Source organism: Mycteria americana, unplaced genomic scaffold (assembly GCF_035582795.1).
Source record: "Mycteria americana isolate JAX WOST 10 ecotype Jacksonville Zoo and Gardens unplaced genomic scaffold, USCA_MyAme_1.0 Scaffold_165, whole genome shotgun sequence".
Lineage (NCBI taxonomy): Eukaryota > Metazoa > Chordata > Aves > Ciconiiformes > Ciconiidae > Mycteria > Mycteria americana.
Window position 1 is genome coordinate 1 of NW_027445505.1, and position 24,343 is coordinate 24,343.

The following is a 24,343-nucleotide window of genomic DNA, read 5'->3' on the forward strand; positions in this document are numbered from 1 at the left end:
ACTCCCCCCCAAGACCCCCCCAACCCCCCTCCGGGACCCATAATAAGGGCTCCCAGAGCCCCCCAGCACCCCAAAATGGGGCACCCTGAGCCCCCCCAGGGCACCCAGGGACCCCCAAAATGAGCACCCAAGCCCCCCAAGACCCTCAGACCCCCCCCCCCCGACCCCGAGAGTTCCCCCAAGACCCCAAGGTTCCCCCCCAAAACCCCCCAGGGACCCGTAATAGCAGCTCCCAGAGCCCCCCCAAGACCCCCCAAAAGGGCTCCCAGAGCCCCCCAAGACCCGCGCCCCCCCCCCCCCCCCCCCCCCCCCCCAGCACCCATGGGTGCTCCCGCGGGCGCTACCTTGGCAACGTCATCCTGGACGGCCACGAAGTTGAGGAAGGCCACGTTGACCATGTCGGGGCCGTGCACCACGGTGAGGAGCCGCTCCTGGGGGTGCCCCCCCGGGGTCCCCGAAACCCAGCACCTCCCGCGTCCGGGGGTCCTGCGCACACAGCACCCATGGGTGCCCCCGCTCTGCCCCGAGGGAGTCGCCAGCACCCCCAAACAGGGCACCCGGACCCCCATACGGAGCACAACAGCACCCACGGCAACCCAGTATGGGGCACCCAGGCACCCTTCAAGGGGCACCCAGCACCCGCAGCACCCCAAAATACACACCCAATCCCCCCAAAAGGGGCACCCAGCACCCGCAGCACCCCCAAAATACACACCCAATCCCCCCAAAAGGGGCACCCAGCACCCCAAAATACACACCCAATCCCCCCCAAAAGGGGCACCCAGCACCCAGAGCACCCCCAAAATACACACCCAATCCCCACAAAAGGGGCACCCAGCACCCACAGCACCCCAAAAAGGGCACCCAACACCCCAAAGTGGGGCACCTGATACCTACAGCACCCCACAACAGGGCACTCAGCACACCCAGCACCCCAAAACAGGCACCCAGCACCCACAGCACCCCAAAACAGGCACCCAACACCTCACAACGGAGCACCTAGCACCCACAGCACCCCAAAATAGGACAAGCGACACCCACAGCACCCCAAAACAGGCAGCCAGCACCCCAAAAAGGGGCACTTAGCACCCACAGCACCCCAAAACAGGCACCCAGCACCCCACAGTGGGGCACCCAGCACCCCAAAACAGGCACCCAGCACCCCACAACGGAGCACCCAGCACCCACAGCACCCCAAAATAGGACAACCGACACCCACAGCACCCCAAAACAGGCACCCAGCACCTCGAAGTGGGGCACTCAGCACCCACAGCACCCCAAAACAGGCACCCCAGCACCCCACAACGGGGCACCCAGCACCCACAGCACCCCAAAATAGGACAACCGACACCCATAGCACCCCAAAACAGGCACCCAGCACCTCGAAGTGGGGCACTCAGCACCCCCAGCACCCCAAAACAGGCACCCAGCACCCACAGCACCCAAAACAGGCACCCAGCACCCCACAACGGGGCACCCAGCACCCACAGCACCCCAAAATAGGACAACCGACACCCATAGCACCCCAAAACAGGCACCCAGCACCTCGAAGTGGGGCACTCAGCACCCCCAGCACCCCAAAACATGGTCTCCCCAGCCCCACCCCCCTGCTTGTTACTGGAGGGTCTCCGACATCCCCCCTGTTTAGGGCCGTGCCCCCCCCCAAACTGTTATTGTAGGGTCTCCCGTATTTACATAGGGTCTGCAAGGGCCCTACAAGATCCACCCCCCCCGGTTTGTTATTGTAGGGTCTCCTCTGTTTACACGGGGTCTCCCAGGGTCCTGCAGGACCCCCCCACCCCCAGTTTGTTATTGTAGGGTCCCCCGTGTTTACGTAGGGTCTCCAAAGACCCTGCAGGATCCCGCCCCCCCCGATTTGTTATTGTAGGGTCTCCTCTGTTTACGTAGCATCTCGCAGAGACCTGCAGGACCCCCCCCTCTCCCAGTTTGTTATTGTAGGGTCTCTGGTGTTTACGTAGGGTCTCCCAGCGCCCTGCAAGCCCCCCCCCCCCCCCCAATTCGCTATTGTAGGGTCCCCCATGTTTACGTAGGGTCTCCCAGAGTCCTGCAGGACCCCCCCCCCACACCCCAGTTTGTTATTGTAGGGTCCCCCGTGTTTACGTAGGGTCTCCAAAGACCCTGCAGGATCCCACCCCCCCCCGATTTGTTATTGTAGGGTCTCTTCTGTTTACGTAGGATCTCCCAGAGACCTGCAGGACCCCCCCTCTCCCAGTTTGTTATTGTAGGGTCTCTGGTGTTTACGTAGGGTCTCCCAGCGCCCTGCAAGATCCCCCCCCCCCAATTCGCTATTGTAGGGTCCCCCATGTTTACGTAGGGTCTCCCAGAGTCCTGCAGGACCCCCCCCCCCACACCCCAGTTTGTTATTGTAGGGTCCCCCGTGTTTACGTTGGGTCTCCAAAGACCCTGCGGGACCCCCACGCCCCCAGTTTGTTATTGTAGGGTCCCCCATGTTTACGTAGGGTCTCCCAAGACCCTGCAGGATCCCCCCCCCGCCCCCCCCCCCCCCCATTTGTTATTGTAGGGTCTCCTCTGTTTACGTCCCCCCTCACCTTGGGCACCCGTGCGTAGCGCCCCGTCCGGGTGTCGCGGATGACGCTGATGTCCAGCAGGTCGACCTCCTGCGGGGAGCCCCCCCCCAAGAAACCCAGGGGTCCGGGGGTGCCCTGCCCCCCCCCTCAGAGGGACCCAGGCGTGCAGGGGTGCCCCCCCCCCCCCCCCCCCCCCCCAAGAGGGACCCAGGCATCTGGGGCTGCCCCCCACCCCCCCCCCCTTCCCCCCCAAGAAGGACCCAGGCGTCCGGGGCTGCTTCCGCAGTGGGGGAGGGGCGGGGGGGACATTTCCTGAAGGAGCCGGTGGGGGAGGGGCGTGGGAAAGGGCACCCCCTGCCCCCGGATGCCTGGGTCCCCTGGGGAAGGGGGAGGGGCGAAGGAATTCCCCCCTCCCCCCCCCCCCCCCCCATCTAGGGGACCCAGGCGTCCGGGCAGGGCTGATAAGGGTGGGAGGAGGCTGAAGGCTTCCGGGGGGGGGGGGGATTTGGGGGGGCCCTGGGGGGATTTGGGGGGGCCAAGGAGTCCTAGAAGGATTTTGGGGGGTCACGGGGGCAATTTGGGGGGGGGTCTGGCAGTTCCAGGGGGATACTGGGGACCCTGGGGGGATTTGGGGGGGGGGGGGGGGGGCAAGGAATCCTGCAAGGATTTTGGGGGGGTCTTGAGGGTAATTTGGGGGGGGCTAGGGTGGTCCAAGGGCGATATTGGGGATCCTGGGGGGGATCTGGGGGGCTCTGGGGGGGGTCACAGCAGGATTTGGGGGGACCCCAAGGAGTCACAGGGGATATTTGGGGGACCCTGGGGGGATTTGGGGGACCTGGGGGGATTTGGGGGACCCCAGGGGGTCTCAGGGGATATTTTGGGGGGTCTTGAGGGGGGATTTGGGGGATCCCAGGGGGATTTGGGGGGCTTGGGGTCATCTGAAGGTCCCAGGGCGATTTGGGGGGGCTCTGGGGGGTCACAGTGGGATTTGGGGGACCCCAAGAGCTCTCAGGGGATTGTTTTGAGGGTCCGGAGGGGATTTGGGGGGGCCTGAGACCATCTGAGGGTTTGGGGGATCCCTGTAGGGGCCCAGGGGATTTGGGGGACACCAGGATTTTGGGGGGCCCCGGGGGGCTCTTTTGGGGTCCTCAGGAGGGATCTTGGGGTGACTGGGGGGAATATGGGGGGGCTCAGGGAGCCCTGGGATTTCGGGGGGCTGGGGCTCTCTGGGCTCCAGGGCACTGGGGGAGGGGGGGGGGGCAGAATTTGGGGGTCCAGGAATTTGGGGTGCTGATTGGGGGGGGGGGCAGTTTGAAGGCCCAGGAATTTGGGGTGCTGGGGGGGGGAGCCAATTCAGGGACCAGGAATTTGGGGTACAGATTTGGGGGTGCCAGTTTGGGGGCCCCATTTTGGGGGGGGGGGGGGGGGGGTGGTGCTGGTTTGGCAGGTGCCAAGCGGGATGGGAGGATTTTTGGGGTGCAGCTTTGGGGGTGCTGGTTTTTGGGGTGCCCCTCACCATGCTGGGGCCGGTCCAGTAGAGGAAGAAGCCGTCGGGGTCGACGCGCAGCGTCACCAGGGTGCGGGTGGCCGGTTCCTGGGGGGGCAGCGGCTCAGACGGGGGGGCGGGGGGGTCCCCAAAACCCCCCGAGCCCCCCCCCAACCCTCCCCCGATCCCCCACCCCAAATCCCCAGGGACCCCCCCCCCCTGCTTCGCTGCACCAGGGACCCCAAAATTATCTGGGACCCCCCTCAGGACCCCAACACTTCCCAAGCGTCCCCCAAAACCACCCAGGGACCCCCCCCGGGACCCCCAAAACCCCCAGGGAGCCCCAAAACCACACAGAGGCACCCCCATGGACCCCAAAACATCACAGGGACCCCCCAAATCCACCAAGGAAGCCCCCCCAGGCACCCCAAAACCACCCAGGGAGCTCCCAGGGATCCCCAAAACACCCAAGGAACCTCCCAGGGACCCCAAAACCACCCAAGGGACCCCCCACAGAACCCCCAAATCACCCAGGGGGGCCCCACAAAACACAGTGTGCACCCAAGGACCCCGAAAGCACCCAGGGAGCCCCTCAAAACACTTAAGGACCCCCCCCAGGGACCCCCAAAACACCCCAGAGACCCGAAACACCCCCAAAACCATCCCGGGGAGCCCCCAAAGACCCCCAAATCATCCGGGGGGGGACCCCTAAACACACAGGGAGCCCCCAGGGACCCCCAAACCATCCCGAGGATCCCCGAAGAACCCCCACACCACCCTGGGGGACCCCTTCAGCCCCCCCCAACCCCTCCCAGAATTCCTCAGCCTCCCTAAGAACCCCCAAAACTCCCCAGGGACCCCCAAAATCCAGGCCTGGGTTTGCCCCCCCCCCCCCCCCCCCCCAAATGCTGGGGTTACAACACGGGTGGGGCAACTCATCCCTGGGGACTTTGACCCCCATAAAGTCATCTCCACCCCGGAAAAGGGGGGGCCAAGGGGCAAAGCAGGGGGACACGCCCTAAATGGGGGGGCCCCCCCTTAAAAATGGGGGGAACCCTTTAATTTGGGGAGGTAACAGGCCCCCACCCCCCCCCCCCAAGTGACCCAGGCATCCGGGCCGCCCCCCACCCCCCTCCTTCCGCATTGCTGCGCCGCGGAGAGGGAAAGGTGGAAAATTGGGGTGAAACGGGGTGATTTGGGGGGGCCGGGGGGGGGGCCGAAGGAAATGCCCTGCGGGGGGACCCAATTTCCCATTTTCTGTCCCCAAAACGGGGCCAGTTTTGTGGCAGGTCTGGAAAATGGGTCACAGCATGGGGGGGGCAGCCAAAATTGAGTGGGGGAGAAAAGGGGGTGGGGGGGGTCAATATTGGGGTGCCCTGGGGGATCCTAGATGGACTGGGGGGGGGTGTCTACGTGGTGATTTTGGGGGGCTGGGGGGGGCTCAGAGTAATGCAGGGGGTTATGGGGGTGCTGGGGGGGTGCAGGGGGGGGTTGGGGTGGTGGGGGGGTTATTTGGGGAGCTGGGGGTGCCAGGAGGATGTTGGGGGGCTCAGGGGGTTTGGGGGGGAGTACAGAGAATTTGGGGGGGGCTGATTTAGGGGGAAGAACTGGGGGTTCTGGGTTGGTTTGGGGGGAGATTTGGGGGGCCTTGGGGGAGATTTGGGGGTCCTGGGGGCTCTCTCGGGGTTTAACGGTGGGTTTCGGGGTGACTTGGTCATTTTGGGGGTGGTTTGGGGGGCTCTGTGAGGGTTTTGGGGTGGGTTTTAGGGAAATTGGGGGGGGTCTGGGTAGGTTTGGGAAAGATTTAGGGCGTTCCAGGTAGATCGGGAGGAAATTTGGGGGGTTTCAGAGAAACTTGGGCATTTTGGGGTGGCTTTGAGATGATTTGGGGGGATCCAGGTGGGTGTGGGAACAATTTAGGGGGTCTCGGAGTGGGTTTGGGGGAAATTTGAGGGGTTTTAGGCTGGGTTTGGGGAAGATTTAGCGGGTTCCAGACAGATTTTGGGGAGATTTGAGGGGTTTCAGGGTAGGTTTTGGGGCCCTCTGAGGGTTTGGGGGGAAAATTGAGGGGTTTCAGGGTGATTTGGCCATTCTGGGGTGGGGTTGGGGGCTCTCTGAGGGTTTCGGGGTGCGTTTGGGGAAGATTTGGGGGGTTCCGGGTGGGTTTTGGGGTCTCCGAGGGGTTTGAGGTGGGTTTAGGGGAGATTTGAAGGGTTTCAGGGAGGGTTTGGGGTAGATTTGGGGGGGCTCGGGTGGGTTTTGGGGTGATTTGGCCACTCTGGGCTGGGTTTTGGGGCCCTCTGATGATTTTGGGGTGGGTTTGGGGAAGATTTGGGGGGTTGTGGGTGGGTTTGGGGGCCCTCTGAGGGCTTTGGGGGTGATTTGAGGAGTTTCAAGGGGGGGGGGATAGATCTGGGGGGCCTCCAGATAGATTTTGGGGTGATTTGGCTGTTCTGGGGTGGGTTTGGGGGCTGAGGGTTTCGGGGTGGGTTTAGGGAAGAGTTGGGGGGTTCTGGGTGGGTTTGGGGGACATTTGGGGGGGTCCCAGGTGGATTTTGGGGTGATTTAGCTATTCTGGGCTCGGTTTTGGGGCTCTCTGAGGATTCTGGGGTGAGTTTGGGGGAATTTGGAGGGGGGGTGCAAAGATTTAAGGGGTTCCGGGTGGGTTTGGGGGTGATATCGCAATTCTAGGGTGAGTTTGGGGGCGATCTGGGAGGTTCTGGATGGGTTTGGGGGAGATGTGGGGGGTCCCAGGGTAGGTTTTGGGGCCCTTTGAGGGTTTTGGGGTGGGGTTGGGATCATTTAAGGGGTTCCAGATGGGTTTGGGGGAAATTTAGGGGGTGTCCCAGGGTGGGTTTGGGGAAGATTTGGGGGGTCCCGGGTGAGTTTGGGGGCCCTCTAAAAGTTCTGGGGTGCCATTTCGGGAGTTTGAGGGCGGGTTTGGGGCTCCCTGAAGGGCTTGGGGTGGGTTTGGGGGGGTCTTTAACGCTTCAGCGAGGGATTGGGGGGGGACTGCGGGGTCCCGGGGGAGATTTGGGGGTCCCAGAGGGGGATTTGGGGGTGATTCGGGGGGTCTCCGGCTGGGTTTGGGGGCCTGGGGGTGCCTACGGGCCCCGGGGGAGGCCCCGGCTGGGGCCCTGAGGGGCTCGGGGGAGCCCCGGGGGGGGTGGGTCGGGGGTCCCGGGGGTCCCGGGGGGTGCCGGGGGGTGCCGTCCCCGCTCACCTCGTCCCAGCGGATGAACTTGCTGCCCCGCACCAGCATCTCGGGGACCCGCGGCGGCTCCAGCGGGAGCGGGGCCAGGGCCGGGCGCGGCGCCGCCATCGCTGCGGCGGGCCGGGGCGGGAGGCGGGGCCGCCGGGAGGGGCGGGGCTACGGCGGGGCGGAGGGGCGGGCCGCAGGGGGAGGCGGTACATAGAGAACAGCGGCGCGGCCCCTTTAAGAGCCTGACGGGCCCACCCTGTTGCCGCTTTAAGGGGGCGGGGCCTACCGCCCTGCTTTGAGTGGGCGTGGCCTTGCGCCGGGCGGGGGGGGGGCGTGGTCCCAGCGCGGCGGCGGCACAAAGGGGCGCGCGGCGGCGGCGGCGGCCCCGGCCCGAGCGCCCCGGAAGCGGAAGCGGTACCGGAGGAGGGGGCGGGGCCAGCGCGGGAGGGGGGTGTGGCCGCTTCCGGCGCGGCCGGTTCCGGTACCGGCATGGCAGCGCCGTGCGGCGGCCCGGGCCCCCCCGCGCCCTCCCCCGCTGCCGCCGCCGGGCCGGGACCGAGCGCCGGGGCCGGGCCCCGCGTTTGTTTCGCGGCGGGGGCGGCGGGGGAGGCGGCGGAGGAGGCCCCGGGCCGGCGGCAGGGGAAGGTGACGGTCCGTTACGACCGGCGGGAGCTGCGGAAGCGGCTGCACCTGGAGGAGTGGATCCTGGCCCAGCTGACGGCGCTCTACGACTGCCGGGTACCGGCACCGGCACCCCGCCCCTCCCGGGACCCCCCTGGCATCGGCACCGGGAGCCCCCCGGGACCGCCCGGACCGGCACCGGGGACCCCGCCCCTCCCGGGACACCCCCTCCCCCCTGGCCGGGGACCCCCCCCGGACCCTGCCGCCACCCCGACACCGTTACCAGGGTCCCCTCCCCGCCCCCCTCCCCCAATCCCCCGGTACCGGGAACACCACCCCCCCTCCGGGAGCCCCCCCAAACCCCCCGGGACCCCCATGTCCCCCCACACCCCGCAGGGCCCCCCTAACCCCCCCCATTTGGGGGTGCAACCCCGGGGGGAGGGGGCTTGGAGGCCTGGCCCTTCCCAGGCTCCTTTGCGAGGGGGCGGGGACACCCTGAGGCCCCTCCCCTTAGCCTGGGGGGGGTCATTTTTGGGGGTCCCCCCCTGATTTCGGGGTTCCCCCCCAGGAGGAGGAGATCCCCGAGCTGGAGATCGACGTGGACGAGCTGCTGGACATGGAGAGCGACGGGGCCCGCAGCGCCCGCGTCCAGGTACCCCCGAAACCCGGGGGGGTCCCCAAAACCCGGGGGGGGGCCCCCAAACCCTGGGACACCCCGACCCCCCGGGGGGACCCCCCAAAACCCGGCGGGGCCCCCCAAAACCCGGGCAGGCGGGCGCAGTTGTCCCTGTATTGACGCTTTCCTGAAGTTTTGGGGTGTCTCCCCCCCATTTTGGGGTCTCCCAAGGTTTTGGGGGGGGGGGAGGCTGAGATCTCGGGGGGGTCCCCCAAATTGGAGGGGGAGGGGCTGGAATGTGGGGGGGGTCCCCCAAAACCTGGGCGGGGAGTGGGGGAAGTGACAATTGGGGTCTGCCCAAACTTTGGGGGTCCTTTAAAATTTGGGGGGGGGGGCTCCCCAAAAAAGCCGGGCGGGGAAGGGGGGGGCAGTGTGGGAGCCTGAGGGGCCCCCCCAGGCTTTGGGGTGTCCCCCGGGGGTTTGGGGGGGCCCAAATCCCCCCTGAACCCCCCCTTTCCCCTCCCCCCCCTCCAGGAGATCCTCGTTGACTGTTACAAGCCCACCGAGGTGAGGGGGAGGGGCGGGGGCACCCGCGTCCCTTGGGGGGGGGGAGGGGCGGGGGCACCCGGACCCCGGGGTCCCCTTTTGGGGGGGGGGGGGGGAGGGGCCACCTGCACCCCCGGGTCGCCTTTTGGGGGGGAGGGGGGGGGGTCACCTGGGTCCCTTTGGGGGGAGGGGCCACCTGGACCTCTGGGTCCTCTTTTGGGGGGAGGGGGGGGTCAGCTGGGTCCCTTGGGTGGGGGTTGGGGAGCACCCATGTGCCTGGGTCCCTTGGGGGGGAGGGGCAGGGTCACCTGGGTCCTTTGGGTGGGGGTTGGGGACCACCCGGACCCCTGGGTCCCCTTTTGGGGGGGGTGGGGTGGGGTGCAGACCACCCAGGCACCTGGGTCCCTTTGGGGGGAGGGGCAGGGTCACCTGGGTCCCTTGGGTGGGGGTTGGGGAGCACCCACATGTCTGGGTCACCTTTGGGGGGGGAGGGGCCACCTGGACCTCTGGGTCCCCTTTTGGGGGGAGGGGAGGGGTCACCTGGGTCCCTTGGGGGGGGGGGCACCACCCAGACCCCTGGGTCCCCTTTTGGGGGGGGGGGGGGGGTGTCCAGACCCCAGGGTCCCTCTGCGGTGGGGGGGTCCCCTGCACCCCTGGGTCCCCTTTTGGGGGGAGGGGGGAGCACCCAGACCCCTGGGTCCCTTTTGGGGGGAGGGGGGAGCACCCAGACCCCTGGGTCCCTTTTTGGGGGGGGGGGTGGGGGGTGGCACCCGGACCCCTGACACCCCCCCCCCACCCCTCCCCAGGCGTTCGTCGGTGACCTGCTGGAGAAGATCCGGGGGATGCAGAAGCTCAACACCCCCCAAAAGAAGTGACCCCCCCGTGGTTTTGGGGGACCCCCCAATTCTGGGGACCCCCCCCGATTCCAGGGACCCCCCAGCTTTGGGGGGAGGGGACCCCTGATACTGGGGACCCCCCCCAATTTCAGGGTCTCCCTGCAGCGATAATCACACCCCCCCCCCAGCAATCCCTCCCCCACCGGTTTTGGGGTCCCCAGGGAGGTTTTGGGGTCCCCTGTGGGTTTTGGGGGGGGCCCCGGGGGGGGAGAAGGGGGATTTTGGGGCTTTTTTAGGTTTTTTTTAAATTCTTCGGTGACTTTTTGGGGTTGTTTTTATACGGATTTAATAAACGGAACTTTGACATTTGGGGGTTCGCTGGTGACCCCCCCATTCCCCCTCCCCCCCCAAGGGGAACCCGGGGTCCCATCTCCCCCCCCCCCCCCCGATTCTGGGGTCCCCCCAACACTCAGCCACCGCAGGAAGCTCCAATCCAGCTGTTTATTGACCCCCCACATTTTTTGGGGGGGGCCCCCCCAAAACTCGGGGTCCCACATAAATCAGCAAACTCCCAACCCAACAGGGCTGGGGGGGCCCCCCCCAATGATTTTGAGGGTCTCCCTGATTTTGGGGGGATCCCCTGAAATAAGGGGGATCCCCCCAGGGTGATTTGGGGGACCCCCCCCTGATTTTGGGGGGGCCCCCTAAAGCTCCGGCCGCCGCTCGATCTTCAGCAGCTCCACCTCGAAGATGAGCACGGCCCCCCCTGCCCAAAGGGGGGGGTCAGCACCCCCAAATCCCTGCTGCACCCCCAAATCCCTCATTTTCACCCCAAAACCCCACCCTGGAACCCCTAAATTTCCTCTGAACCCCCAAATTTCCCCCTGACTCCCCCCAAATCCCTCGCTTTTACCCCAAACCCACACCCTGGAACCCCAAAATTTCACCTGAACCCCCAAGTTTCTCCCCAAATTCCTCATTTTCACCCCAAAATCCCACCCTGGACCCCCCAAATTTTCCCCTGAACCCCCAAATCCCTCCTTTTCACCCCAAACCCCCACCCTGGAACCCCCCAATTCCCCCCTGAACCCCCAAATTCCTCCTTTTCACCCCAAAACCCCACCTGGACCCCCAAATCCCTCTTTCCCACCTCCACCCCCCCATGAACCCCCAAAACCTTGGGGGGGGGGGGTCAGGGCTCACCTGGGATTTTGGGGGGGGCCCCACGGTCCCCGTAGCCTGGGGGGAGACGGGGTGTCACGGGGGGTGGGGGGGCTGCACCCCAAAATTGGGACACCCCCCCAGGGCCCCTGATGTTGGGGTGTCCTCCCCTAAACCCTTAAATTTATGGGGTTCACCTCAAATTCCTCTTCCCAAGGGGGGGCCCCCCCTAATTTGGGGTCTCCCAACACCCCCCCCCCCAAAAGGGGGAACCTCAGCCCCCCCAAATTTGGAGCCCCCCACTTTAGGGCCCCCCCACATTTCAGCCCCCCCCCCCCATGTCTTTGTTCCCCCTTTTTGGGGCTTCACCCATTTTTAGGGGGCCCCCCCACCCCGCTGTATTTTGGGGTCCCTCCCCCCTCCCATTGGGGGTCCCCCCGCACTGGGGGGGTCCCCCATTCCCCCCGCTTTTGGGGTCCCCCCGCGTCGGGGCTCACCCAGCTCTGGAGGAATCACCAGCTTCCGCTTCTCCCCCTCGCACATCCTGGGGGGGGGGGGGGGGGGGGGGGGTCAGGGGTGCCCGGACACCGGGGACCCCTCAATATATGGGGGGGGCCCCCCAAATCCCTGGGCCCGCCAAAATCCTGGGTTCCCCCGATGCCAGGGTCCCCCCAATGCTGGGGTCCCCCCAAACCCCTGGGTGCCCCCAAATGCCTGGGACCCCCAGACTCCTGGGTCCCCCTGATGCCGGGGTCTCCCCAAATGCCTGGGTCCCCCCCCACCCCTGGGTCCCCCCAAACGCCTGGGTCCCCCCAAACCCCAGGGTCCCCCCCACACCCCTCGGCCCCCCCAAACCCTGGGTCCCCCCAATGCCTGGGCCCCCCCACACCCCTGTGTGTCCCCCCACCCCTGGGTCCCCCCAAACCCCTGGGTCCCCCCCCACCCCAGGGTCCCCCCCCACCCCTCGGTCCCCCCAAATGCCTGGGCCCCCCCAAATGCCTGGGCCCCCCAAACCCTGGGTCCCCCCAAATGCCTGGGCCCCCCCACCCCTGGGTCCCCCCAAACGCCTGGGTCCCCCCAAACCCCAGGGTCCCCCCCACACCCCTCGGCCCCCCCAAACCCTGGGTCCCCCCAATGCCTGGGCCCCCCCACACCCCTGTGTGTCCCCCCACCCCTGGGTCCCCCCAAACCCCTGGGTCCCCCCCCACCCCAGGGTCCCCCCCCACCCCTCGGTCCCCCCAAATGCCTGGGCCCCCCCAAATGCCTGGGCCCCCCAAACCCTGGGTCCCCCCAAATGCCTGGGCCCCCCCACCCCTGGGTCCCCCCAAACCCCTGGGTCCCCCCACACCCCTGGGTCCCCCAAACACCTGGGTCCCCCCCCCACCCCTGGGTCCCCCCAAACCCTGGGTCCCCCCCCCACCCCTGTGTGTCCCCCCACACCCCTGGGTCCCCCAAACCCCAGGGTCCCCCCAAATGCCTGGGCCCCCCAAACTCCTGGGCCCCCCCACCCCTGGGTCCCCCCAAACCCCTGGGTCCCCCCAAATGCCTGGCCCCCCCCCAAACTCCTGGGCCCCCCCCCACCCCTGTGTGTCCCCCCCCACCCCTGGGTCCCCCCAAACCCCTGGGTCCCCCCAAATGCCTGGCCCCCCCCCAAACTCCTGGCCCCCCCCCACCCCTGTGTGTCCCCCCACACCCCTGGGTCCCCCAAACACCTGGGTCCCCCCAAATGCCTGGGCCCCCTAAACTCCTGGGGCCCCCCCCACCCCTGGGTCCTCCCCAAACTCCTGGGTCCCCCCAAACACCCGGGTCCCCCCACACCCCTGGGCCCCCCCCACCCCTGGGTCCCCCCGCACCCCTGGGCCCCCCCAGTCCCGGGTCCCCCCAGCGCGGGGCGGCGCGCGGGCCCCTACCCCAGCAGCCCCTGGTCCCAGCCCTTGATGACCTGGCCCGTGCCCAGCGAGAAGACGAAGGGCTGGTCCCGGCTCAGGCTGCTGTCAAACTGGGAGCCGTCCTCCAGGTGGCCCTGCGACCAGTACAGACCAGTATGGACCAGAGACCGCAAGAAGGAACCAGTGCGGACCAGTACAACCCCCCCCCAAACCAGTAAGATGCAGCGAAATCCACATTAACCAGTATAAATTCCCTCGCCCGGAACAACCCCTTCATCTAGGTGGTCCTCTGACCAGTACAGACCAGTATGGACTAGTATACACCAGTATGGACCAGTATACACCAGTATGGACCAGTACCACCCCCCACAAACCAGTAAAAAACAGCAAAACCCCACACTAACCAGTATCACCCCCCCCTTTCCCAGGACAACCCGTTTTTACAGGGAACTTTGAAACCAGTATAGACCAGTACAAACCAGTGGTTCCACTATGGACAGGATCTCCCAGGCTACCCTCCTCCCAGCAGCCTCTCCCAGTGCCTCCCAGTCCAAACCAGTAGCCCCCAAGCCCTCATGTACACACCCAGGACTGCCCCCCAGCCTCCCCCAGTCCCTCCCAGTGCCTCCCAGTCCAAACCAGTCCCTCCCACACCCTCGTGTGTACACCCAGGCCCTCCCCCAGCCCGTCCCAGTGCCTCCCAGTCCAAACCAGTAGCCCCCAAGCCCTCATGTACACACCCAGGATTGCCCCCCAGTCCTTCCCAGTGCCTCCCAGTCCAAACCAGTCCCTCCCACACCCTTGTGTGCACACCCAGGCCCTCCCTCAGTTCCCCCCCCCAGTGCCTCCCAGTCCAAACCAGTAGCCCCCAGCCCCTCGTGTGCACACCCAGGCCCTCCCCCAGCCCCTCCCAGTGCCTCCCAGTCCAAACCAGTAGCCCCCAAGCCCACATGTACACACCCAGGACTGCCCCCCAGCCTCCCCCAGTCCCTTCCACTGCTTCCCCGTCCAAACCAGTCCCCCCCAAACCCTGGTATGCACACCCAGGCCCTCCCCCAGTCCCTCCCAGTACAAAACCAGTGCCCCCAGTACCGTGTAGTGCATGTGGAGCAGGTCCCCCCGGCGGGAGCGCACCCCGCAGGCCTCCGGCCGCCGCCGCACCCCGATCTGCACCTTCCGCCCTGGCTCCGCCGCCAGCGCCAGCGCCAGCGCCAGCACCCAGCCCCACAGCTGCCGGGGGGCACCCCACGGCACCGTCAGCACCCGGCACGGCCGTGGGCACCCCCCGAGGGTCACCCCACCCCACGGGGTCACCCCCACCCCGATGAGGTCATCAACAAGTCAACGAGGTCATCAACAACCCAAGGTGGTCATGGACATCCCAACGAGGTCGTCAACAACCCAATGAGGTCATCAACAACGCAATGAGATCATCAACAACCCAACATGGCCACGGGCACCCCCCAAGGGTGCCCCCCCACCCCATGGGGTCACCCCCCTCATGAGGTCATCAACAAGCTAACGAAGTCATCAACAACCCAACACGGCCATGGACACCCCCCAACGGTGTGCTCCACGCCACACTGTCGCCCGCCCCCTGATGAGGTCATCAACAAGCCAATGAGGTCATCGACAACCCAAGGTGGTCATCAACATCCCAATGAGGTCCTCAACGGCCCAATGAGGTCATTGAAAACCCAACATGGCCGTGGGCACCCCCCAAGGGTGTCCCCCACCCCACGGGGTCACCCCCACCCTAATGAGGTCATCAACAAGCCAACGAGCTCATCAACAACCCAATGATATCATCGATATCCCAATGAGATCATCAATAACCCAATGTGACCATCAGCACCCCAACATGGCCATGAGCACCACCCAAGGGTGTTCCCCACCCCGTGGGGTCACCCCCACCCCGATGAGGTCATCAACAAGCCAACATGGCCATGGGCACCCTCAAGGGTCATCCCCACCGCCCCCAGGGTCACCTCCACCCTGATGGGGCACCCCATGAGGCACCCCAATGAGGTCATCAGCAACCCAACAAGGTCATCAGCACCCCAACCTGACCATGAGCACCACCCAAGGCTCAACCCACCCTGATGAGGTCATGGGCACCCCAACGAGATCATCAACAACCCAGCGAGGTCATCAGGACCCCAACGAGGCCATCAACAACCCAACGTGGTTATTGATATCCCAATGACATCATCAGCACCCCAACATGGTCATGGGCACCCCCCAAGGGTCACCCCCACCTATGCCATCACCCACACCCCGGTGAGCTCATGGGCACCCCAACGAGGTCATTGGCACCCCAGTGAGGTCATCAACAACCCAACATGGCCAGGGGCACCCCCCAAGGGTATCCCCCACCCCAGTGAGGTCATGGGCACCCCAATGAGGTCATCAGCACCCTGCACGTGTCACCCCACCCTAACGTGGCCGCGGGCACCCCCCAAGGGTCACTGCCACCCATGGGGTCATCTGCACCCCAACGAGGTCATGGGCACCCCAATGAAGTCATCAGCACCCCAACGTGGTCACTGGCACCCCAACATGGCCATGGGCACCCCAATGAGGTCATCAGCACCCCACGGGGTCAGGGGCACCCCAACATGACCACGGGCACCCCATGGGGTCAGGGGCACCCCAACATGGCCATGGGCACCCCAATGAGATCATCACCACCCCAACGAGGTCAGGGGCACCCCAACATGGCCATGGGCACCCCAATGAGGTCATCAGCACCCCAACGTGGTCACTGGCACCCCAACATGGCCATGGGCACCTCAATGAGGTCATCAGCACCCCATGGGGTCAGGGGCACCCCAACATGGCCATGGGCACCCCAATGAGGTCATCAGCACCCCAACGTGGTCACTGGCACCCCAACATGGTCATGGGCACCCCAATGAGGTCATCAGCACCCCACGGGGTCAGGGGCACCCCAACATGGCCACCACAGGCCCATGGCCACCCCCCAGGCCCCTCCCCACCCCCCAGACCCCCCTCCAGGCGTCCCCCCCCATCAGGGCCCCCCCCCAGCCCCCCCCAACCCTCAAGGGCCCCCCCCACCTCACAGCCCCCCTCTGGGCCCCCCCACCCCCCTGGAGCCCCCCCGAAACCCCCTCGGGCCCCCCCAAACCCCCCCCCCCGGCCCCCCCTCACCTCTACCGCCATCCCGCCCGGGTTACAGCGCGCAGGCGCCAAGCCACGTGACTACCGCCTCAGGGCGGAAGGGGCGGGGATATGATGGGGCCTCACCCGCGCTTCCGGCCACGTGATCTTCCGCCGCCGGAAGCGGAAGGCGGCGGGGAATGGCGGCGGCAGTGCGGCGCGCGGTTTCCATGGTAACGGCCAAGGCGGGGAGGGGGTCGTCTCATTAACCGCCTGTTAATTACCCCTAATTAGGCGCCCCCTCCTCGCCTGCTCGTAATTAACATCTCATTAGCATGAAATACCGTGTGAGCTGCCCGGAGCGGCCCCTCATTGGCTGCGGGGAGTTATTTAGCGGCTAATTAGTGCTAATTGGGGGCTAATTGGTGCTCGGGCGGGGGCTTCATTAGCGTTACTTAGGGGCTAATTAGCCTTAATTAGGGGAGGGGGGCGGGGGCGGGGCCGCCGCTATCAGCCGTTAATTAGGAGTTAATAGGGAATCAATTAGCACTCGCCGTTAATTACCTGAGTGCTCGGGACGAGGCGCTGCTCCCGCCGCGGTCAGCAGCCCCGGGCCGTAATTAACGGGCTAATTAACGGTAATTAAGACGGGCCGCTTGGTCTCAGTCCGTTACAGGTTGACGCCTGGCGATTGCTGCGTTTAAGGGTTAATTAAAGGTTAATTAAAAGTTAATTAAGCGTTAATTAAGCGCCGGGCTCATTGGGGGCGGGGTCCCGCAGGGCCCTTGGGCCGCCCCGCCCCCGCTGCTGCCCGGACCCGCCCCCGCCTCTGCACGCGGTGAGAGCCCCGCCCCCCCGGGCCCCCCCAAAATCCTGGGGGTCCCCCCCGACACCTGGGGGTCCCCACGGACACTTGGGTCCCCCCCCAGTCTCCTGGGTCCCCCCCCCAGCCCTTGGTGTCCCCCCTCACCCCGGGGTCCCCCAAACTTCTGGGTCCCCCCCAAAAAATCCTGGGTCCCCCCCCGCACCCCGGGGTCCCCCCCAAACTCCTGGGTCTCCCCTGGGAGCCTGGGTCCCCCCCCACCCCCTGGTGTCCCCCCCATACTCTGGGTCCCCCCACACCCCTGGGTCCCCCCCGAACTCCTGTGCCCCCCTCCCACACCCCAGGCTCCCCCAAACTTCTGGGTCCCCCCCTGAACCCCTTGCCCCCCCCCCCCACATCCCTGGGTCCCCCACCCCCGGGCACCCCCCAATCTCCTGGGTCCCCCCCCACACCCCTTGGTCCCCCAAACTCCTCGGTCCCCCCACACCCCTTGGGTGTCCCCCCCACACTCCTGGGTCCCCCCAAAATCCTGGGTCCCCACCCACACCCCAGGGTCCCCCACCCCTGGGTGCCCCCCCCCCCCCGATCTCCTGGGTCCCCCACCCCTGGGTCCCCACCCCAGGGTCCCCCACCCCTGGGTCCCCCTGCTATCCTGGGTCCCCCCCCACACCCAGGGTCCCCCACCCCTGGGTGCCCCCTCCCCCCCCGATCTCCTGGGTCCCCACCCCCACCCCTGGGTCCCCCACCCCTGGGTCCCCCCCCAAACTCCTGGGTCCCCCCCGATCTCCTGGGTCCCCCCGCAGGGCGGGGCCGCGGGACCCCTACGCGGTGCTGGGGGTCCGGCCCGATGCGTCGCCCGCCGAGATCCGCGCAGCCTTCCTGGCCCGCTGCAAGGAGGTACTGGGAGCACTGGGAGCACTGGGAAGGACCCGGTGTCCGGGGGGGGGGGTCGGGGGGGGGGGGTCCCCTTTGGGGTCCTGGGTTCCGGGGTCCCCCACGTTGTCATGGGTGGGTGGGGGCCCATCATGGGTGCCCAGACGCCTGGGTGCCCCTGGGAGGTCAGGGTGGGGGGGTCCCGGACACCTGGGTCCCCCCAGGATGTCATGGGGGGGGCGGGGGGGGTCTCCTTTGGGTGCCTGGGTCCCCCCGGGTGGGGAGGGGGGGGGGAGGATGTTTCTTTGGGGTCCCCCCGGGTGGTTTTGGGGGGGTCCCCTCTCTTGGGTGCCTGGACGCCTGTGTCCCCCCAGGATGTCATGGGGGGGGGGTCTCCTTTGGGTGCCCGGACGCCTGTGTCCCCCCAGGATGTCATGGGGGGGGGGGGGTCTCCTTTGGGTGCCCGGACGCCTGTGTCCCCCCGGGTGGGGGGGCAGGATGTTTCTTTGGGGTCCCGCCGGGTGGTTTTGGGGGGGTCCCCCCTCTTGGGTGCCCGGATGCCTGGGTCCCCCCAGGCCAGGTCTGGACCCAGGTGTCCGGGTGCCCCCCCCCAGGTGCACCCAGACGGGGACCCCGGGGACCCCACCCGCCACGGGCGCTTCCTGCTGCTGGCCGAGGCCTACAGGACCCTGAGCCGCCCCCGCGCCCCCCCCGCCCCCCCCGGGCCCCCGCCCCCCCCCCCCGGAGGAGCCCCCCCCGCACCGAGCCCCCCCCACCCCCCCCACGGTAATGGGGACCCCGGGGGGATGGGGGGGGGATCCCATGGGTGCTTCGGGGAGTCCCAGGGGGTCCCAGGGGGGCTGGGGGGGGCATGGGGGTCCGATGGGTGCTGGGGGAATCCCAGGGGGTCCCAGGGGGGCTGGGGATCCCTGGGGGGTCCCTGGGGATCCATGGGTGGGGGGTCCCATGGGTGCTGGGGGGGGGGCTGGGGGTCCCTGGGGGGTCCCTGGGGGTCCCATGGGTGCTGGGGGGCACTGGGGGGATCTGGGGGTCCTGTGGGTGCTGGGGAGCCCTGGGGGTCCCTGGGGTTTCCATGGGTGCTGGGGGGGTCTGGGGGTCCTATGGGTGCTGGGGGAGGGGGGGTCTGTGAGTCCCTGTGGGGTGCCTGGGGTTTCCATGGGTGCTGGGGGGGTCTGGGGGTCCCTGTGGGGTCCCCGGGGGTCCCATGGGTGCTGCCCCCCCCCCCCGCCGGGGGTCCCCGTCTCCCCCCAGGGCCGACCCAACCGCCGGTACTGGGAGCAGTTCCGCCCCCCCGGGCCCCCCCCCGCCGCCCCCCCCCGCCGCCTGCTGGGGCTCTGCCTCCTGCTGGCCGCCCTGGGGGGGCTGGCCCACGCCCTGGCCTACAGGTGGGACCCCGCGACCGGGGGGACCCCGCGACCGGGGGGACCCAGGAGTTCAGGGGGACCCGGGAGTTTGGGGGGGGACCCAGGAATTCGGGGGGGGGACACCCAGGAGTTTGGGGGGGGATCCCAGGCATTCAGGGGGGACCCAGGCATCTGGGGGGGGACGACCCAGGAGTTCGGGGGTACCCAGCAGTTTTTGGGGGACCCAGGTGTCCTGGGGGGGACCCAGGAGTTCAGGGGGGACCCAGGCGTTGAGGGGGGACCGGGAGTTTGGGGGGGACCCGGGAGTCTGGGGGTGGGGACCCAGGCGTCTGCGAGGGGACCCAGGAGTTTGGGGAGACCCAGGAGTTCGGGGGGGGGACACACCCAGCCATTCAGGGGGGACCCAGGCATCTGGGGGGGGACCCAGGAGTTCGGGGGGATGCAGCAGTTTGGGGGGGCCCCAGATGTCCGGGGGGGGACGCAGGAGTTCGGGGGGGGGGGCCAAGAGTTTGGGTGGGGGGACCCAGGCATTCAGGGGCAACCAGGCATCTGGGGGGGGACCCAGGAGTTTGGGGGGGACCCAGGTGTTTGGGGGGAGACCCAGGAGTTTAGGGGGGTCCCAGAAGTTCGGGGGGGGACCCAGGCATCTGGGGGGGACCCAGGAGTTTGGGGGGGGACCCGGGAGTTTGGGGGGGGGACCCAGGCATTGAGGGGGACCCAGGAGTTTGGGGGGGTCCCAGGGGTGGGGGACCAAGGGGTGTGGGGGGACCCAGGAGTTTGGGGGGGGACACCCACACATTCAGGGGCAACCCAGGCATTTGGGGGGGGGACACACCCAGGAGTTTGGGGGGGACCTGAGAGTTCGTGGGGGGGACCCAGGGCTGGGGGGGGGGGACGGACCCAGTCACCCAGGGCAGAGGGTCTGGGTGTGCACGTGCCCGGGGGGGCAGGGGGTGGGGGGGGTTCCCCACCCGGACTCTGGGCCCCCCCCCGCAGGTACGTGGCGGGGGCTCACGCCGCCTTCCTGGACGAGAGGGACCGAGTCCTGACGGCCGCCTACGAGCGGGCCCGCAGCCGGTGGGTGGGGGGGTCCTATGGGTGCTGGGGGGTGCTGGGGGGGCCTATGGGTGCTGAGGGGACTGGGGGGGGGACCTATGGGTGCTGGGGAGGGATGGGGAGGGGCTGGGGGGGCGTGGGTGCTGGGGGGTGCTGGGGGGTCCTATGGGTGCTGGGGAGGGATGGGGGTGGGGGGTGTGGATTCTGAGGGGGCCTGAGGGGGCTGGGGGGGTCCTATGGGTGCTGGGGGGGCGTGGGTGCTGGGGGGTCCTATGGGTGCTGGGGAGGGATGGGCGGGGCTGGGTGCCTCGGGGAGGGGGGGGGTCTCTGGGAGTCCCATGGGTGCTGGGGGGGGCGGTGGGTGCCGAGGGACTTTCTGGGAGATCTTGGGGGGTGGGGGGGGTGTGGGGGGGTGTATGTTCCTCTCGTGACCTCTGACCCCCGCAGGGCGGGGTCGCGGGAGGAGGTGCTGCAGCGGCTGCGGGCCTCGCGCCAGCGGGGGCGGGGGGGCGGGGGGGAGCGGTGATCCCCTCCCCTCCCCCCCCGAACCCCCCCACCCCCCTCTCCCCCCGCCGGACGCCTGGGTGCCCCGGGTGGGTGTCCCGGGGGGGGTGTCCCGGGGGGGGTCCCCGGGGGGGTGTCCCGGGGGGGGGGGGTGTGTGTCCTGGGGGGGGTCCCCGGGGGGGGGCGGGGTGTGCACGGGGGCGCCGGGGTCCCCTGCGGGTGGGAGGTGCCTTCCCCGGTCCCGCCGCGCCTCCAGGCTCCGCCCCCACTACCATATATGGTCGTCTACGTCACGGCGGGGCGGAGTCTCTCCGCCCCCTTCCCCTCCGCTCCGCCCCCTCGGCCCACTCCACCTCTCGCTCCGCCCCTCCTCAGCACCGCCCCTCCCTCCCCACGTGACCCGCTCCCTCCCCACGTGACCCGGCGGCCATGTCGAAGGCGGCGCGGGCGGCGCGGGGGGTGCGAGCGGGGCCCGGGGCCGGGCCGGCGCCGCGGCCGCTCCGGATGCTCATCCCGGCGGGGGGGGCGGCCCCGGGGCCGCCGCTGGGGCCCGTCCTGGGGCAGGTGCGGCGCTGGGGGGGGGGGGGGTCCCGGTGCACCAGGGGGGTTCCCCTAGCCTGGGGGGGGGGTGTCCCGGAGTGGGGTCCCGGGGCCTGAGGGGGTCGGGGGCTTCGTGGGGGTTCCCGGTGCCCCGGGGGGTCCCGGCTCCGCTCCCCCCCCCGAGCCCCGGTCCGAGCCGTCTGGTCCCTCCCCAGCGCGGGGTCCCGATCGCCGCCTTCTGCCAGGACTTCAACGAGCGCTCCCGGGACGTCAAGGCCGGGGTCCCGCTGCGAGTCCGCCTGCGAGTCCACGTGAGTCTCCGGGGACCCCCCCGGGGCCCCCCCGCGGCACCGGGGGACCGCCCCATCCCCCTTAACCCCCTTTAAGGTGCTGTCGTGTGTCCCCCCCCCGACGACTCTCCAGGTGCTGACCCCCCCCCATGGGTGCTAACCCTCCCTAAGGTGCTGCCCCCCCCCCCCCCCATGGGTGCTGACCCCGCAGGTGCTGCCCCCCCCATGGGTGCTGCCCCCCCCCCCCCCCGGATGTTGTTCCCCTTATGCCCCCCCCACCATGGGTGCTGATCCCCCCCATTGACCACCTACATGGGTGCTGACCCCCCCCACTAATTGAAGCCTCCCCCCCCCCAGGTGCCAGCCTTTGACCCCCCCCATGGGTGCTGTCCACCCCCCCATGGGTGCTACCCCCCCTCAATTGAAGCCACCCCTTTTAACCCCCCCTTAAGGGTGCTGCAGCCCCGTCCTGACTCCCACTGGGTGCTGCCCCCCCCTTGACACCCCCCCCCCCCGGTGGGTGCCCCCCTTGACCCCCCCTGCTGCTGGGTGCCCCCCCTTGATGCACCTCTCCTCCCCATTGGGTGCCCCCCCCCCCCGACACCGTTTCTCAGTGCGTGCCCCCCCCCTTGACACCCTCCCTCACTGGGTGCCCCCCCCCCCCCCAGTGGGTGCCCCTTCCCCAGTGACACCCCCCCCAGTGGGTGCCCCCCCCCCCCCCCCCCCCGACAATCCCGCACTGGGTGCCCCCCATTGCCACCCTCCCTCAGTGGGTGCCCCCCACACTGGGTGCCCCCCCCCGTTAATACTCCCCTACTGGGTGCTCCCCCCCCCACTGGGTGCCCCCTCCTGCACTGGGTGCCCCCCCCCACACCCTCCCTCTGCGTGCCCCCCCCCCCGAGTGCCCCCCCCCATTGATACTCCCACACTGGGTGCCCATTGCCACCCTCCCTCAGTGGGTGCCCCCCCACTGGGTGCCCCCCCCTTTGACCCCCCCGTGCCCCCCCCAGCCCGACCGCAGCTACGAGCTGACCATCGGGACCCCCCCCACCTCCTACTTCCTCAAGGCCGTCGCCGGCGTCCAGAAGGGCGCAGCACGGCCCGGTGAGGGGGCGGGGGGGGCCGGGGGGGTCCTGGGGGGTCCTGCGGGGTCCTGGGGGCTGGGGGGGGCTCTTGGGGGGGGTCCTGGGGGCTGGGGGGGCTCTTGGAGAGGGTGGGGGGCCCTTCTCTATGAGCATGGGGGTGTCCTGGGGGGGATTCTGGGTGCTGGGGGGGGGGGGGGAATATGGGGGTGCTGGGAAGGGGGGGGGGGGGTCCATGGGGGATCCCAGGACCTGGGGGTGCTGGGGGGGGGGTGTCTGTGGAGGGTCTGAGGACCTTGGGGGGACTGAGGGGGTGTCTGGGGGGGCTGGAGTGGGGGGGGTCCCAGGAGCTGGGGGTGCTTAGGGGGGTTGGGGGGGGCGCTGTGGGGATATGGGGGGGTCTCGGGGCTTGGGGGTGCTGCGGGGGGGGTCGGGGTGCTGGGGGGTGGGGGGGTCTCTGGGTGGTTTGGGGGGGTTCTCGGGGCCTATGGGTGCCTGTAGGTGGGTCTCCGGTCCCTTGGGTGCCTCGTGGCGGCGGGGGGGAAATCCCCACGGGGGTGCTGTGGGGGGGGGGGTATCCCTGGACACCTATCACCCCCCCCTTCCCCCCCCCAGGGCACGAGGAGGTGGGGGTGGTGTCCCTGAAGCACCTCTACGAGGTGGCAGTGGCCAAGCAGCGGGACCCGGCGGTGGCGGCGCGAGGGACCCCCCTGCCCGCCCTGGTGGGGGCCCTGGTGGGCTCCGCCCGCAGCCTCGGCCTCCGCGTCGTCCCCCGGTGGGTGCCCCCCCCTCCCCCCCCCACACCTGGTGTCCCCCACCCCCCCCCACCCTGGATGCTGGGGTCCCTGTGTCCCCTCCCTCAATCCCAGACCCCTGTGTCCCTCCCTAAATGTGTGGGTGCCCCCCCCCCCAACACCTGGGTCCCTCGTGGGGGGGGGGGACGGACGACGACCCCCTCCAGCAGGACCCTTCATGGGTGACATCACCCAGCGGGTGCCCCCGGTGCCTGGGTGTCCCCATGTGTGTCGTCGTGTCCGTGTCCCGTCCCCCCCCGTCCCCGTCCCCCCCCCGACCCCTGGGTGTCCCCTGGGTGGGCGCAGCAGAGGCCCCGCTCTACGCTTGGGTCCCTTTGTGGGTGTCGTGGGGGGCAAAGGTCACGCGTGGGTCCCCTGGGTGGGTGGGTGGGGGTGTCATGGGTGTCGTCGTGTCGTGTCCCGTCCCCCCCCCCCCGACACCCGGGTCCCCCCGCAGGCTGACGGCCGAGGACTGCGCCGCCTTCCAGCACCAGCGGCGGGAGCAGGAGGCAGCCATGGCCAAGGAGGAGGAGGAGGGGGCGAAGAAGAAGTGACCTCTGACCCCCCCAGCCCCCCCCCACCCCCCCCGGGCCCCCCCCCCGGCCCCAGGGGCTTTGGGGGTTCCCCCAATAAATGTTTTCTTCCTACAGTCTCCTGTCTTTTTGGGGGGCCCCCCCCGGATGCTGGGGTCCCTTTTTTGGAGGGGGGGGGGGGGTTCTCCCCTGAATGCCGGGGTCCCTTTTTTGGGGGGGGGGGGGGGGAGGAGGGTCCCCCCCAGATGCCGGGGTCCCTTTTTTGGGGGGGATTCCCCAACTCTTGGGTCCCCTGTTGAGGGGGGAGGGGCTGTCCCGGCTGCCGGGGTCCCCTTGGGGGGAGGGGGGGGACTGAGGGGGGGGAGGGGCTGCCTCGGGTGCCGGGGTCCCTTTTTGGGGGGGGGGGGGGGGGAGAGGAGGGGCCTGAGCTGGACCCC

At 68.8% G+C, this 24,343-nt stretch overlaps 4 protein-coding genes across 10 annotated transcripts; 2 read left to right on the forward strand and 2 right to left on the reverse strand.

The window, feature by feature from the left end:
• Nucleotides 1-348: 348 nt before the first annotated feature.
• On the reverse strand, nucleotides 349-7,403 carry LOC142403291 (1-phosphatidylinositol 4,5-bisphosphate phosphodiesterase beta-3-like). The gene is made up of 4 exons (XM_075489518.1): nucleotides 7,259-7,403; nucleotides 4,066-4,143; nucleotides 2,571-2,639; nucleotides 349-486 (listed from the first exon to the last, which is right to left on the reverse strand). The coding sequence occupies exons 1-4, from the start codon at nucleotides 7,355-7,357 to the stop codon at nucleotides 355-357; spliced, it is 378 nt and encodes a 125-aa protein (XP_075345633.1). The 5' UTR covers nucleotides 7,358-7,403; the 3' UTR covers nucleotides 349-354.
• A 170-nt stretch (nucleotides 7,404-7,573) lies between these two features.
• On the forward strand, nucleotides 7,574-10,222 carry PPP1R14B (protein phosphatase 1 regulatory inhibitor subunit 14B). The gene is made up of 4 exons (XM_075489519.1): nucleotides 7,574-7,975; nucleotides 8,427-8,510; nucleotides 9,009-9,041; nucleotides 9,827-10,222. The coding sequence occupies exons 1-4, from the start codon at nucleotides 7,727-7,729 to the stop codon at nucleotides 9,893-9,895; spliced, it is 435 nt and encodes a 144-aa protein (XP_075345634.1). The 5' UTR covers nucleotides 7,574-7,726; the 3' UTR covers nucleotides 9,896-10,222.
• Nucleotides 10,223-10,343: 121 nt separating this feature from the next.
• Nucleotides 10,344-16,816, reverse strand: FKBP2 (FKBP prolyl isomerase 2). Of its 4 annotated transcripts, none has more exons than XM_075489513.1 (6): nucleotides 16,591-16,816; nucleotides 13,999-14,136; nucleotides 12,960-13,040; nucleotides 11,515-11,561; nucleotides 11,060-11,095; nucleotides 10,344-10,622 (listed from the first exon to the last, which is right to left on the reverse strand). In XM_075489513.1, exons 2-6 carry the CDS (start codon nucleotides 14,008-14,010, stop codon nucleotides 10,358-10,360), a joined length of 441 nt encoding a protein of 146 aa, XP_075345628.1. In that variant the 5' UTR covers nucleotides 14,011-14,136; nucleotides 16,591-16,816; the 3' UTR covers nucleotides 10,344-10,357. The 4 variants fall into 4 exon arrangements, with proteins under 4 accessions (XP_075345628.1, XP_075345627.1, XP_075345631.1 ...); XM_075489512.1 differs by lacking the exon at nucleotides 16,591-16,816 and adding an exon at nucleotides 16,078-16,225; XM_075489516.1 differs by lacking the exon at nucleotides 16,591-16,816 and adding an exon at nucleotides 16,078-16,222 and having other exon boundaries at nucleotides 12,928-13,040.
• On the forward strand, nucleotides 16,144-24,022 carry MRPL11 (mitochondrial ribosomal protein L11). Of its 4 annotated transcripts, XR_012773639.1 has the most exons (7): nucleotides 16,144-16,259; nucleotides 17,653-17,746; nucleotides 20,104-20,184; nucleotides 20,611-20,756; nucleotides 21,423-21,518; nucleotides 22,508-22,601; nucleotides 23,195-23,336. XR_012773639.1 is itself a non-coding variant. In XM_075489509.1 (6 exons), exons 1-6 carry the CDS (start codon nucleotides 16,159-16,161, stop codon nucleotides 23,925-23,927), a joined length of 615 nt encoding a protein of 204 aa, XP_075345624.1. In that variant the 5' UTR covers nucleotides 16,144-16,158; the 3' UTR covers nucleotides 23,928-24,022. The 4 variants fall into 4 exon arrangements, 3 of the variants coding, with proteins under 3 accessions (XP_075345624.1, XP_075345625.1, XP_075345626.1); XM_075489509.1 differs by lacking the exons at nucleotides 22,508-22,601; nucleotides 23,195-23,336 and adding an exon at nucleotides 23,831-24,022; XM_075489510.1 differs by lacking the exons at nucleotides 16,144-16,259; nucleotides 17,653-17,746; nucleotides 20,104-20,184; nucleotides 20,611-20,756 and adding exons at nucleotides 21,071-21,231; nucleotides 23,831-24,022 and having other exon boundaries at nucleotides 23,195-23,354.
• The last annotated feature ends 321 nt before the right edge of the window (nucleotides 24,023-24,343 follow it).